At 45.9% G+C, this 16,073-nt stretch overlaps 1 protein-coding gene across 3 annotated transcripts in view; it reads right to left on the reverse strand.

Annotated features, from left to right (window-relative positions):
- NME7 (NME/NM23 family member 7) overlaps positions 1 to 16,073 on the reverse strand; it is a 154,396-nt gene that overhangs the window by 21,395 nt on the left and 116,928 nt on the right. For all 3 annotated transcript variants that reach the window (XM_019476132.2, XM_006271809.3, XM_014603932.3), the window contains exon 11: positions 1,616 to 1,723. In XM_019476132.2, the coding sequence (XP_019331677.1) occupies positions 1,616 to 1,723 (108 nt within the window). The remainder of the gene's footprint in view (positions 1 to 1,615; positions 1,724 to 16,073) is intronic.

Here is a 16,073-nt window from a genome sequence, read left to right on the forward strand (position 1 = left end):
GTATCAGACTTAACTGATTTGGGTTAAACTGGTTTATGCAACGTCTGTCCCAGACCTCTTGCTGTCTTAAGTTAAACCAGACTCCCCTAGCATCCTGGCATGCTCTCTGGGCAGGGCTGGCCCCTCCCCTCTGCTCCCCGGCTGCAGCTCCAGCAGAGACTGCAGGCATCTGCCTGGCTTCCCCCTGCTCCCCCCAGGTGGTAACCCCTAACAAACCATGGGCCAGAACTACCCAGCTCTGGTCCAAGGAGGTGGCATGTCAGTAGCGGGGAGCTTTGCTGCATCTGCGCCGGGGCCATGCAGTTGGAAGCCATATCTGCACTTCACCCAGCTCCAAGTCTGCTGCTTCACCCAGCTCCCTGCTCCCCAACTGCAGCACAACTGTAACTTCCAGTCAGGGAGCTGGAAGCTGTGTCTTTGCTGTTGCCACTTCTCCCTGCCTCCCAGATGCAGCACTGCTTCCCACCAGCTAGAAGCTGTGCCAGAACTACACCCAGGAGTGGGGGGATAGGGGAAGTGGTGGTGGTGAAAGTGCAGCTTCTAGCCAGTGAGGAACTGCACTGCAGCTGGACAGTAGGGAGAAAGCAGTGGACCAAGGACACAGCTCCTTGTTGCCTGGTCCCAGTACAGTTACTGGTACTGCAGGCCAGATTTGGCCTACAGCCCATATGTTGCTAACCTCTGAGCTATACCAAAGAATTGTTTGGAACTGGTCTGAAAATCATATAATTTAACAGAAAAAGCAACCCCCTTATTCAACAGAGCTATATAGCACCAAAACTGCTAATGTGGATGGGATACAATTTTACAGGAGAAAGGTGACTTATATGGGTAGAGTTTCCCCTTTCCAGACCAGCCAACGTTTGCTGAAAGAGTTATGCTATTCAAGAGAATACTTTTTGAGCAGTGTAGCTGTTCTTGCCAATCCCCTAACATAGATGCAGCTCTAATAGCAAAACAACACTTTTGTCAACATAATTTATTTCACCAGGAGTGGGCTATGCACTAAACCAGTGTTTCTCAACCTGTGGGTCATGACCCAAAAGTGAACAAGAATATATGAAAGGGTGGCAAACAAAATTTAAAAATGGATCAACAGCCTTTAAAAATGGCTGGCCTCCCCCCCCCCGCTCCTTGGAGGTGGAGGTGACAGCAGCGGCACAGAGCAGGGGGAGGGAGTAGGGTTGGGACACTGCAGGCCAATGCACCAGCAGTGGGGGGAGGAGTGGGCCCAGATAAATAATATAGATACATAACAGTGATGTGTCATCTGTGAAAGGGTTCATTTATAAATGTAGCAACACTACATAGGTAACAGAGTCCCTATTTCAGGTTATGTCCAGCCAATGAGAGCTTTTCTTGTTCAATAATCTCTTGAGACAATTGTGTCAGTGGAGTTCCTCAAGCACTATTATGAACTGGAATTCTGCCTCTAGCTTGCTCATGTAATTGAATTAATCAACTCGCCCACTATTTTATATTCCACTCAACATTGGACTCCAGAACCATGACTGCAAACACAACAGGTTTTAGCATCCCCCAGAAATGCTAGGTTTATTTCCTATGGTAAGAACCCTGTGCTATGAACTAGGCAATCATATTCCCAGGACCTTACCTCCAGCAGCCCATCCTCTGGTAGATCTGTGCAGTGGACAGCATTCTGAATCTTGTTTTTACCAAAAAGAGCACGCAGAGTTCCAGGCCGGAGGTGACGGGCTATTTCCTATCAGGTACATAAACAGATACACTGTGAATCATTTGGATTTGTTATGTCATGTACAATATAAATGCCTTTCAGGTGAACCATTCGTTCTAAGTTGCTTGGTGTACGTACAGTATGCCAGAATCCAAAATAAAGAGATAGCTTCCCACTTGGCCTGCACATATTTACATAGTTAGGAGTGGAACTGAAGGCTGAGGTGTCTAACCTTAAGATGGTGTAATGAGGTGTCTAACCTTAAGATGGTGTAATGAAAGGACTATGGGTCAACAGGGACAGAATAAAGGACTGTCCATGCTACATACACAAGGTCCTAATACCTGCACTAAAGAAGTTAGTTGTGAATGAGTAGGAGGTTCTCATTTGCTGTGTGTGCTGGCCAGCAGAGACAAGACAGCATCATGCACGCATACATGTGGAGTACTTCATCTTTGCCAACTGATGGAGGCAAACTTTCACCTTAAAACTTCATATAGTCAAAACTATGCCTTGATTCAACCCCAAACCCATCCTTTTTGGATTCACTTCTCCCTGGACGCCAGTGGAGCACTGCCAGCAGTGGAACTGCTGATTTGTCCTCTAACAAAGAACAATATCTGGACAAACAACTCATGTGCATTACTAGTTTCCAAAAAAAATGCTTGTATTACTGTTACTTTGTCTTTCCATCCTCCCATTTTAGCCGCCCTGTCTCATCCTGAACCAAGACAGTAAGGTCTGGGGATAGAAACTGCACTGAGCACAGCAAGCCCCACCCGGATTGAGAGCTATACTTGCTCCTGTGATGCAAAATACTTAACACAGTTAGTTAACTGGGACAAATCCATTTGAAAGGTAACAAGGCGTGTTCTACAACCAGAGTATGTCCAGCCCAAAATACTTCCTGATGAAAAGCTTCACCTTCCTGTTGTTACTGTGTCCATGTCAGTCTTACCTCACTGCTTATTTTGTAGCTATTACTTTGTTCTGTTGGTAGACGCAAGAGTGCTTGAATATGATAACACTCCATACCAATGCAGTTTCTCAATGAGGTTTTGCTTCATAATAAGGCTCAAGAGGTACCGTTAAATGAGCCATGGTATTAATCATTATTAAAGATCTGCAGTCGGGAAAAGTGCTGAAGGAACAAAAGTCCCGTGCTACTTAACTATATCTGCGTCATAACTTAAGCGAGGCCTTGCTTGAAATGTCAGCTGAGCCCAGTTTGGCAGAGAATGATAACAATTAGGCTGCTGAGAGACTGGGGGCAGGACCGAAGGTCTGTGGCTTTCAAATAAAGGTTGAAGAAACATTTTTAAAAATTCTGTGACTACAGAACTTTTGCTAGTATTTTAGCCCAAATCATTTTAGACTTGAAAAACAAAGCTCTATATTTTGTGTCTTCCTTCCCTCAAGCCCATACAATATGCTATGCAGAAATCATTTCCCTCTCCTGCTGTTGCAAACAAGTCACTCTTCTTTCAGTTCTTCTGGAGGCTTCCTCTTACTTCCCTCACCACCCATTTCAGTTGCTTGGCCCTCTCTTTTTAATCCCTATGGTGTCCTACTCTAGCCTAAATCTTAGCTCTCCTATTCTTCATACTCTCTCCTCTCCCATATCTCCACTTCAGGAAACCCCTTTTGTTTTGCCTCCAGAGACATCCCACACAAACTTCTCTAACAAGAAAGCCTTGCTAGCCTGGTTGCTACATATTCCACCCTAACATCAAACTCATGACTCCAGGCAGTCTATTCTGTTCTGTCTGCCTTGCATTAGATTGCAAGATCAGTGCAGCAGGTTCTGCATCACCACATACATGTAGTGCTGAATAAATTTATAAAGCCTCTTAAACCGTTTAGGCAAAGTGCTGTTGCCTTCAGTTAATGTACGTGTCCCAAGACAGAATGAATCTGCCCTGTGTAAACGGTCAAAAAAGGGTGCCAGAAAAAATCAACTCCCCATTATGTAACATTAAAACCCCAGACAAGAATCAGGGGCCCAAAGTCCAAGGCACTGAAGAAAGAAACATCACAAAAGCAGCTGGATTTCACTTAAATGTCAAAGAAAAATGTACTGCAAATCTTTGGGATACTTCTGAAGAGGTCAATCAAGTCAATGATAATGCCTGTAGGACATGGTCCTTGGGCTGAATGTCACAGATAAGTATTTCTCCATTTTCATACTTTTCATTCACCTACATGTGCCTAATAAACATTTTCTTTACATTGTCTCTTTGGTAGTTTCAGCATCCTATTTTCCACTACTTTCCATCCCAGATCCAGGTGCATGTAGTAGTAAGGGATGGTCACATTGCCATGTGGAATAGTAGGCAGATTCTGGGAGCCTCATGTCTCCTTACATAAAAGGGGAAAATACGAAGGGCAAATTTTGCCTTTATCCTTGATGCCCTCAATAGCAGGCAATTGTTTAATTGACTTGAAACCAACAAATGCCTTTTATGATTTGAAGAGCTGGCTAACCATATTGGCCCCACCCATGTTGGATGTCATGCCTGGGTTACCAACAACACAAGACGTTTGTGATTTTCATATGTAAAAAATGTATCCAAGTGTTTCTAACTGCACACTTGATCCCTGCACTTCAGGCTAGCTCATCCGTACAGAATGCTTAATGAAACCAGAAAGGCAGGTGAGCTGCTCGTTAAAAGCTTTGTTAAACATGCATGTGCACTGTCATTTCTTAGAGATATGATAGCATTTTAATGTAAGCTTTAGTGACAACCACTGACTTTCAAACATTAGCCTTTTCCTTCCCTATTCGATATCTGGATATACTGATAGATTCTCAGTCTGAACAATGCCTGAATGGATTTTTTTTTTTTTTGCCTTCCACAAATAACCAGGCCACTGTATGATTTTCAGTGCTTTGACTCTGAATAAAGGCTGCAAGTCTGGTGACTATGGCTGCCCCCATTCAATGGCAATTTCAAGCAGACAAATAGATCTCATGATCCAGTCATGGGCCCTTCCAAATTTTTAGACAGAATGGTCCCAACTGTCTTTAACCATTCTGAGCTCCAGCATCAGCTTTCTAGCTTCTATAACGTTTTAAAAAATCATCTTTTTGAAAACTAAGAGACTACAACAAAAATGGCGATTACATCCGTTGCAAAACACACCAGACCCACTAATATGCCTACTGGGATCTCTTTAACAACACTTCCTCCTGTCAAGTGCCATGCTATGGCTTTGTTTCTGTGATGTATTCCAGATGGGTGAGAGCTGAAGTAGAGTCTAGTCCAACTAACATCCTCAGGTTACATTTCTCTGACAACTCAGACACCTGAAAACCATCAGTGAAGGATGGAATTAATAAAAGAAAGGTCAATGGTCTCTTACACAGGCTAGCTGATTACATCCCATTTGGCCTAAAAGCCTAGGAAAGAGCTTGAAGGTGCTGCTGTCTTTGAGAACTCAAGTTCAATTCTATTTTTCAAAATAAACTCAAGGTTTAAAACAGGATCAACCATTCTGAGTTTCCCAGGAGCATGGCTGCAATTAGGGTTGAGACAGTGTACCTCACCAGAGGGAGCAGCTAGTCTAAACTTGGTCTGCACCAATTTTAGACTAGCCTAAAGCAGCCTATATCTAAATCTACCCTCTGTAAGTTCAGGTCTATCAGTTTTGGCAGATGTTCTTCTCCTGTAACCACCATAACCTCTAAATTGGCTTTTATTCCTCATGGTTACACTATCAACCATTTCACATCCCAGGTCTATAACGGCAACAGTGTGGAAGTTTCCCCATTCTATACAAGTTACAGTTCAATGTAACCATAAGCGAGCGCATCTACACAAGACATTTACAGCAGAGCTGCCTGGATCTACAGTAAGGTCTCAATGTCTGCGCGTGCAGTCCTATTAGGCCTAAGGAAACTAATTAACTCCACCTCGAGTTAGTGCTTGTACATACAAGTACTATCCTATAGCAGCATTCTTGAGTGAGCAGCAACATACAAGTAGATGTCGACGGGGCTGGTTGGAGCACGATGGTGCTTCAGTGAGGGGAGCTACCTTCTGGCTAGCCCCTCTGCAACACGTTGTGCTGAGTCAGAGCAGCCCTGGGCTGGCATACTGGCCCTTGGGGCCCCCTGCCAGCCAGGGCTGCTCCGATCCGGCTCGATGTGCTGCAGTCCTGGGTGCACATGAAGATGTGGCACCCAGGAGCAATAAAATCCAGCATGGTAAGTGCTGGAGCATATTGTTTTGCATTAATTTCATGTGTAGACATGCCCAGCATGTACAGGGATAAGCTTTCTTTCTTCCCTCAGAGACTACACAGTTGCCTCCTGAAGTCCTTAATTTGGTTGAGTGTTAATCAGAATCAGAATCATAGAAAAGTAGGGCTGGAAGGGACCTCCAGAAGTTATCTAGTCCAACCCCTGCCTGAGGCAGGACCATTCCCTATGTAGTTTGCTTGAAGATGCTCCAATTTTACCATGTCCATTGAAGAACACTTCAAGTCTCACATGGAAAGCAGCTTCACAGATCCACAGAAGTTTAGGGCTGGAAGGGACCTTTTGAAATCATTGGGTCCAACCCCCCTGCTCTGGGCAGGAAAGATTAGATTTAACCATGGCAAGGCAAACACTTGCATTTTACAAAGCAATCCAGTAACAAGACCCTTTTGTTGACAAAGCAATGCATTTGCTGTTTCTACATGAGCAACAGTGATCACATGCGTCAGTAGTTCCCAAACTGACAGATTGCACACCACCAATTTAAAATGATACAACCTTAAGTACCACCAGCAAATTTTTGTCACACAGTAATTATAATAAATCTGTTAACACTACCACTGACAGGTTGTCTGCATACCACTGGTGGTACCCATACCACAGATTGAAAACCACTGACGTACACGATGGGAATTGATAAGGAGGGTCTCACACCCGCACCCAGCAGGACCAATCTGATCAGAAAGCTTCTTCTCCTTTATGCAAACTGCACAAAACCTTTAATACTTCTGACATCAAACCAACCCTCACACCTTCTGGGAAAAGAGTTCACATTTATATTTCTCAGACTCTTTAGCATAATCTTCTGTCCCAAATGTATTACACTTACCTGGCCTAATACCTTCAGATTGTCCTCTGCTGATTGAGCTAATTCTTCTAAGGCCTAAAACATTTGAGCAGGGCAGTTTGACCTGTTCCTGTTATTTTTCAGTCTTTTGAAATCAGCCAACTTGCTGTGTATGTAGTTGTGTGCTTGAAACAGCATGCAAGCCAAGGATTGATTTGTAAATTAAATTGCTTGGCAGCTGTCAAGTCTGCACTGTTGGGGCTGTAGAGAGGTATCAGATTCATCTCCTCCCAAAATCCCATCTAATTGCTTTGAAACAGAAGCAACAAGTCATCAAACTATTGTTTATTTTACTTTAAAAACTCTGTTTTGGCTTGATGGCAAATTCAACTGACTTTCTGGTAAAAAAAAAATAATGACTGCCTTTGAACTGTTAGACTGAAGCCTTTTGAAAGCAATAATCACTCCCCTGAAATAAGATGCTATACAGGTGATACCATTCATCTCAGCCTCCTCCCTTTCTTCTTCCCCTGAAGCACTTCAGTTCTTTTTGCTTCAATCATACTCATGCCTTGTGACCAACTTTCCCTGCTGACTTCAGCATTCCCTGCTGAATCAGGCTTGATATTGTTCTTCCTGCCCACAGACTCTTTATTCCATAGGCAGGAAACCTAATGCTATGGTCAGGTAGCATTTCTTTTTGTCTTGGGTTTTTCTGATCCCCACTTGAGCTAGTCTCATAATGATGCCTAAACAAGCTTTCACAGAAAGTTATTCCACTATCTTAGAGGCATGTCTCCCATAAAGAAAAGACAAAAGTCAGACCTGGAGTAAAGAGGTACAGCTCCTATGCAAGTCCCCTGAGCAGCGATATCAATATGATGATAAGTTATATTGGGGGCTCATGTTGGTAAGAAAATATGTGGAAAGCAGAAAGTAATTTGCAGTTATTCAGCATTCAGTGGGTGTACAAAGTGTGTGTCTAAATCAAAGTGAGGTGAAAAAGGGGAATGTGTAGCAGAAAAAGCAATACAAAAAAATAAGATATAAATAAGCCTTCTCTCCTTCTTTCTTTCCCTCCCACACACACACTTTAAAACATAAATTATTAGTTGCTTTATCTGAGGTTGGCTCACAACCCTAACCCCAAATCTGTCTTGACTCCATATAAAGAGTGACTACAGTTTTCCCACTGATCTCAATGGGACCTGAATTTCCCCCAATAAAACAAGCATAAAGATACATTCCTATGTATTAAGAATGTTTTGAGGCTTTATTAAATGAATGCTTCCAAAATGCTTGGAAATTCTTACACAGAAAGCACAGAGGAGTTGGCAACAGGAACTGCTTACAAATGTGAAAACCCCCCAAACAAAACAGCACTTTACTTTTAACTTGGCATGCCCTGGCACCAAGCACAGCACATGCCCAGAAGAGACATTGTGTTAGTTCACAGGTGGGCAATTAGTTTGAGTGGAGGGCCACTTAACGAGTTTTGGTGAGCTTTCGAGGGCCACATGGGTAGTCCTGCCCCTTAGCAGTTGCCCTGCCCCCTGGTTGCCATGTTGGGATCTGAAGTCCCACCCCTAACCCCTGGCCTATCTACCAGGTGTCCCTCCCTTTGCCCCCTTACTCTTTTGGGACGGAGGAGTTGCCATCTTAGAACCAGAAATAAACCAAATTATACACTAAAAGTCAAACACCTACTATAACATATTTTAATTTTATTACAAAAAATATTTTTGTCATGATTTGTGTTTGTGTCCTGAAGATAGAAGTGATTGCATAAAATAAATCAAAAATACATTCTTAGCTTTGTAGATTGTATATTGTCCCCATGGCACAGCCGCAGGCAGGGGTGCTTGGGGTGCTCATGCCCAGTACAGGTGCTGGTGCCTGGAAGCGCGCAGCTCCAGCTAGCACTGCACATCGCAGCAAGTAGCACAACCCCACTGAGCCATCTCTATCACCAGCGCTCCCTGCTGCGCGCATGTAGCCCTCGCACTCGTGTGGCATGGGAGGGAAGCCCCACATGATGAAGCCAGCTGCCTTTCCTGCCCCTGGGCAGCTAGTGTGTGGCAGGGCCTGATTGAATCAGCTATTAGATAAAAGTGCCAAAATGCCCCCCTGAAGTGCCTGATGTATACAAATGCTGGAGAGCTGGGTTTTGAACTTCTGTTCTGTTACAGGTTTAAATCAGTTTCTCATCACTTAAACTGGTTTATGTGTAACTTCTGTCCCTACTCCTCATGTTAATACAAACAGCCCAGATACACACACACACACACACACACACACACACACACACACACACCACAGAGAAATGGTGCTTTAAAATAGAGGTATCAAACCCATTGACCCCTTGCATGCCAGTCACTGGCCAGTGCACACCTGGAACTGACCCCATGCACTGCAAGCCACATACAGCACATCCACATGCAGCACTGTAGGCCGCAGATGATAGGGCTGCACAGCCTGAATCCAGCTCACAGGTCATATCTTTGACACCCTTGCTTTGAGCCATCATAAACCTCATTCTGGGGACATTCAGAGTTTGTTTAGCATAACAAGACGCCTTGCATTATCTAGGCTTGTGCTCCAGCTATGTCATTTCTGGCCAGGATGCCCCCTTCATACTCTCAGTCTCTCACAAACTTGTACACTATCCAGGAAAGAAAAACTACCACACAATTATGCTAGATTCCCCTAGCTGAGCCAGAGCTGAGTTCCCCCTCCAAAAGGGTGTGCAGACTTATTGAAGGGCACAAGTTGCATATCCTGGGGACCCCGAGTCCTCTGCCTGATCTTGGGACATCCATAAAGGTCTTCTTCACCTACACTGCTGTCTTTGGCCTCTCCTACCTGGAAGTGCTGTTGCCAGGTGTTTACCATATGTCTGTGCGCGGCTCTTTATGAAAAAAGCATGCAAATTACCTTTTATCGTAAAAGTGGGGGGTGCCTTATTATTTCTACTACAGCAATACCTAGAAAGATTTTTGAAAGACTCAGTGTGGTAGCAGACAATGTACATGCAGAGACTTAGAGACACACCCTAACCAGAGAGCTTACAGGCTGAAAAGAGACAACAGATGTCAAGTAAAGGGGAAGAAGGGAAACATAATCCCTGATTTTCAGAGTGGGTGCTGAGCCCAGGTCTCCCAAATCTGCATCCACTTTTTTATGGTCTTTTCTCTCTGATCTAACACTGCTTTAATTCCTGCGCAGGTTTCAGCCCAGCTATTTACTGCCCCCTCACCCACCATCCCCTCCCCGCAAAGCCATCCCAGGCATAGTCTGCAGAGGTGTTTCTGTGAGCTCACAAGGGAACATGAAGCAGGCATCCTGCTGTTCCCTTTGCCCTGGCCTCTGTATGAAGGAAGCGTGTTCTCAAACCATATCGGTTAGAGAGAAATTTAGTGTTGGGTTTCTATGCAGTTTGTCATGCTGCTAAATATTCTGCTCAGGTTGCCCTGCAGTAGAAAGGAGAATGTCAGTATATGCTGAGCAGACCAGTGAGCAACACCCTAAATTATTCATCTACTGAGCAGTTATTGAGTCACTCATTTTATATGCCAGTTTTTTAAATGCCTTTGTTTAATTAATGGTTTCAGAGACAATGAGATGGATGCTTCAGACTGAAACCTCACAGTGCAGCTGCTCACGCTGCTGTCAACTACTGCAGAGGAGGAGGAGAGAGGGGGAGAGAGATGGCTGGATGCTTTTTGGACCACAAGAGCTCTCTGGTCCAGGTCGGGGCAAATGTTTTTGCCTTTTCAAGACACTAAAAATGCAACATAAGCAGGAAAAGCTACCGACAGTAGCTACCCACAGTGGCATGCATCTCATGCTACTGCAATGCTAGGAGATACAATACAACACCCACTGGGGAAACTAGCTCAGCTTGTATGTTCCCTGCTCCTGTTTCTCCACAGGGAAAATCTCAGTCACACCTCAAAATAAAGATAAGGTGAGTTTACCAGCTGTAGCTGAGGAACCCAGTTGCACCTCCCTGGAAGCCTGTGTGGAACAGTATTAAATTCCATCCCAGATCCTTGCTGATCTTAGAGGTCATTATCCCCTCCCAACCTTGCCCTTGCCAAAAAGAGGGTTGCAAGAATATATGAAAGGGTCACAGACAAACTTTTAAAATGGATTTTCTTTTAAAGGAGAAAAGCGTGGGAAACCGTAGTTTTTCCCTTGCAGGTTAGCAGAGCTCCAGCCTGCTATGGGCTGCTTCCCCCCGCCAATCCCACACAGTGGAGGGCTGGGGCCTAGAGGCAGCAGTTCAGTAGTGAGGGGCACTGGGTAGTGATTCACCATCAATGTTTACAAATGGGTCCTGGTACAGAAAAGGTTGAGAATCACTTCTCTAAAACCTGTGCAACACCTTTCCAAAGACCTGCTCCTTCTGGGTACTTCAAGTGTATATGCTCACAAAGGGAATGCAAAGGAGGCTGTGATCTCCAACCCCTGTTCTATATAGCTGGCAACTGGCCTACTATTCCATTGTTATATTTCCCAACACACATCTGCATGATTTCTCCTATGTCATCTCTCCCATTTGGAAGGAGCTCCCCATAAACATCCACCAAGCTTCCTCATAATCCTCCTCTGCTTTGAGGCCTCCAAAAGACACGACTGCTAGTGGACCAAGACCACTGATTGCTGACCAATACTTGTTTTTTTGTTGTACTTCCCCCTATCAGACGGTATCAGTTTGTTGACTCATCTTAATCGGTAAACACTTTGGGGTAGGGACTTTTTGTTCTATATGTGTACAGCTGGAAGCATAATGGGCCCGTAGTGGTCTCAGTTGCTATGGTGATAGGGCCAACAACAGTAATAGGTGGCCTTAAGAAAGCATTTCAGCATTTCTGACCGGATATAGGAATGCAAAATGAGTGTGTTAAGTACCACTCTACAAGTTATGGCCTGAAGGTCACAGTTCTGGGGGAACAAAACTATACAAACCACGCAGATAGATTCAGAGCAAAAAAAGACTCACTGGAAAAAATGCTCTCCTAGTCATGCCAGAAGCTTAGCTAGAGCATTCACAGCCTGGGGAAAACCCCATCAGAGAGCAGGTGGGGGACATTATTCTTACTTGTCCTGGCTGTTGCTGCCATGACACAAACTCTCTGGGTGGGCAGTGGTGGGGTGCTATTCTGGAGTCTCTTCCCTCCTCCCAGTGGGCTGGTGCCCCACTTCCCCCCCTAGTTGCATGACTCTATTGTACCATTTTCCGCTACGTGGCCACAGTACTGGTGCTGGCCACCAGAGGGCACCACTAAGCCACCACATGTCTGCAGTGCCGCCACCAGGGTATGCCACAGAGTGGCTACGTGGCTTCAGTAACAATTGCCAGGCACCAGGGCCACCACTGAGCTGTCACGTGCTTGCATTACCACCATTGGCCACACAGTACTGCTGCCAGCCACCAGGGCACCACTGAGCCATCACATTGGTGTATTAATGCCACCAGCCACAAGGGGGAGCCACTGAGCCAGCACATTTCTGCAGTGCCACCACCAGCTACCAGGGTGCACTGCAAAGACCAAGTCTTATAAGGCAGCTTTTCCCTACCTTTTTTGCCCCATGGCACACTTACCTAAATAAAAAAGCACCATGGCACACTGGACGTGGAGCGGGGTGGGGATGGTGCACGGCCAGCCAGACACTAACCGGGGTGGGGGGTGCGGCCAGATGGATGCTGACGGGGTGGGCCAGCCAGACGGCATTTTGGACTGGAGCCATGCCCCTTGCCTGGCTGGAGCCACACTCCCCATCTGTCTGTGTCTGCAGCAGCAGAAGGCGGGGGACGTGGCTCCAGCCAGGCAGGAGGCATGGCTCCAGCCCAAAATGCCATGGCACACCTGGATGTGTCTTACGGCACACCAGAGTGCTGCAGCACACCGGTTGGGAAACGCTGCTATAAGGGCAAATTATTAGTAGTAAGTGACAGACCAAGGCGTATCACAGTGAGCCTCCTGCATGGTACGTCTGCCTCCAATAATGATAAACTCTTGGCAACCAAAATTGCTGGCTGCTGTTACTCATCTCCTAGGATGCATTTAGAAGGCACAAGGGAACTGGCCCCAGGGTCCTGACAGAGGCCCAGCTTGGTCAACTACATTTTACTCCTGTGGACCCCCTTGCAACTTCACTTACTGCTCCTCCCCATTTCCAGGCATACAGCGTTCAGCCAGGCACAACAACACTACATAACTCTTGGGGACACTTCAGACACAGGAAAAGCCATTTCTGTTGGCAAACAAATGGCAGAATTTAATGTCGTAAAGTGTTTTGAATCTATTTAGACTAGCGGAACCATATAAATGCAAGATCGTTATTAGTCAGCTGCATGTACATCCACCCTCAATGGAGGAACTGAAGAGAAGGAGAAAAGAGTAGTTCAGTACTACAACAGTATCATTTTCCCTTCCAGACAGAGTGACCTCAGCACTTCCTTTAGCTTCTGAAAACACTGTGCCCTTTCTCTGTGGAAGGACTGAGGTCACAAGGAATTGTATTTTTGGTAAATGCTCCTTTCTCAGGGTTTGGGCTTCTAGTCATTAAAAAATATCCTTGTCTGGAGTTTGAAAGCTTTCCCTTCCCCCCACCCATACATTTAACACAACGCAGGCAAAGAAACAGATAGGCAGAAATTAGCCCACATACTGCATCACATCCTATAAAAGGATCTCAAGTGGTGCCTTAAAGTTACATTCATTAGTGTCCAGAAGCATTTTACAAATGGAATAGCTATGAGAGAAGGTTTGTGGGGTTCTTTTGGACAAGACTGCCAAGAAAAGAATAGGATGCCGGACCCCTGACTCCCAGTCTTGTGTATCACCCAAGAAGGCCAGTCCTCACATGGGAAAAGGTTATATTTTTAAAATCCCCCTTTATAAAATCCTAGGGTACGCAGAGTAAGTTGCATTTTAATCCATTGGTAGCTGGCAGCAGAGCTGGCCTCAAGGGTGGGCAAAAACCTATGGTACCATAGTCAGCGGGGTGCCAAACATCCCATTGCCCTGCACAACCTCAGCCGATCCGTGTTACACATACAAGTCCATGGGGCTGGATGGGATACCCTGCCCAGCCTAGCCCAGCAGCTGAGCACCACTGCCCTCCACCCCGTTGGGCTCCCCTCATGCATTCCTGGCTCAGCCATGCGTTGCAGCATCCTGCCCCGCAAGATCCTGGCACAGCATAGGGAGGGGCAAGCAGAGGGACGCAGGGGGCAGACTAGGTCAGCCCTGCCACCTCCTGATTGACTCTCAACTTTCCCTGTCCCTTCCAGGCTGCTGGCACTGCTCTGCTCTGTGTGCCCACCCCAGCCCAGCCTGCCCCATGCCCTCAAAAGCACAGAGCAGATAAGCACCCTGCTCCATTCCAACACCCCGTGGATTGTTCCCTACCCACACAGGCCCAGTTCCAGCCCCATGCCAGGCTCAGGTGGCAGCAGGATGCATCCCTGCCCTGCCATGGCAGCCCCCTGGGTGAAGCCTGCCCTGGCAGCCCACTGCAGGGCAATGTAGAGCAGGGGCAGCACCAGCTGCCCACAGCTTGGGAGCTGGTGTCCCTGAGGCAGCTGCTCAGGAAGAGCCAGGCTAGGCAGTGCAGGTAGGGTGGTGCCTGCTTCAGTCCTGTGCCCCTGCCTGCAGCATCACCACTGAGGTGCAGGGGAAAGAGGGTGCCTGGGGGAGAGGGCAAAATACTAGTTTGCCCCAGTTGCCATTTTCCCTAAGGTGAGCTCTGGCTGGCAGGAGTCAAGTCTTAGGGGAAGCTTCAAATTTACCTCATTCAGCTAACAAGTACTCCAACCAAAACCACTTGCCTGGCCAATGTATTTAATATTTAGCTAATGTATTAAAAACACTGGGTGCCTGTAGACATGTGGAAATGCTGCTCTGACACGCTCATGTATTCAGTGCTGCTAACTAGCATAACCCAAAAGGCTCTGCGTCTCGTGTATTCAGCGTCCCTGTGCTACAAAATGGCGGCTAGGGCACTTCACTTATTGAACGAGCTTTAGTTAAATTGCCTCCACCGCCATTTTGAAGTGCAGGACACTGAATACGAGATGCTGCGGGCACTTTAATTAGAGCGGCTCTTAGAGCCGTTCCAATTAAAGCGCCCCCCCCCCATCCCCCCAGAGCATGTGTAAAGACACCTACCAAGTAGTAGTGTTTCAGTAGTTACAAACATTATTAGGCAGTCACAACCAAAAACATCCTTCCCCCTCAATTCAATCCAGGCCAGTGTAGATTAGTAAAAATGTGAAATCTGCTAACTAACACGATGTTTAAAGAAAGAGCTTGCAAGTAGATGAGACAAAAAAAACTGTGTTCAGAAAGGCATTAGCTTTTTGTGGTCAGCAGAGGGGGAAATATAGAGCTGACCATGACCAGTTGCCACAGGTTATAACTAAGATTTGTCCTGTATACACTGGCTGCTAAACTGGATTTAAAATCATGTTGGCTAATGTGTTTTGAAACATGACATGACTTTCCAGGCTATCCAAGTCCTGAGGGGGTGGGTGGGATACCACTGAGGCACTAGAAATGTCCATTTTTGCCAAGATCTGAAGCCTCAAAGCAAAAGGACAAAAAATAGCTGTCCACAAATATAACCCTGTCAGGGTATATTGCTTAGCCTTAGATGATACATTTAGTATTTTAGGAAAATCAGCTTTAGCTAAAGGAAGCTTGAAATGCTGCATATTTCAGGTTGCACATGCAAAGAGAAGGCTTCTGTTGTGTCATGCTCAGTCCAAGTAGAAAGGGAAAATTTATAAGGTGGCATTCCTTGCACACCTCCCTACACATAGACATAGGAATGTAAAACTGGAAAGGACTACCTTGTCACTGAGTCCAGGTACCTATGATGGCTGAGAGCCGTGTCATAGCCATTTATCCAAAAGGGTCCAAAAGAACACGGCCTCTGGTCCCTCCATCACACTGCAGTAGCAAATGCATCTTATACCAAATTTATCTTTAGCACAAAAAATTCCAAGGCCTCAAAAATGACAGCATGCCACAGGAAGAAAACAAGTTAGAACTACACCATTTCAGACTGGGTTGGAGAGCCACATATTCTATCACAACGCCTTGTCGATCTAAATGTTAGAACTAGTTTTCTCAACCAATAAAGAGGCTTGCACTGTTTAAATGCATCTGTGCCCTTATGAATTCAGCTAACCCTCAGCACCTTGCAGGGGATGGGCTAGACCAGGCGTGGGCAAAATGCGGCCTGCGGGCCAGATGTGGCCCACCAAGCCATTCTATCTGGCCTGCGAGGCCCCTAAAAAATTTAGGAAATTAATA

Source organism: Alligator mississippiensis, chromosome 1 (assembly GCF_030867095.1).
Source record: "Alligator mississippiensis isolate rAllMis1 chromosome 1, rAllMis1, whole genome shotgun sequence".
In the NCBI taxonomy this organism is placed as follows: Eukaryota; Metazoa; Chordata; order Crocodylia; family Alligatoridae; genus Alligator; species Alligator mississippiensis.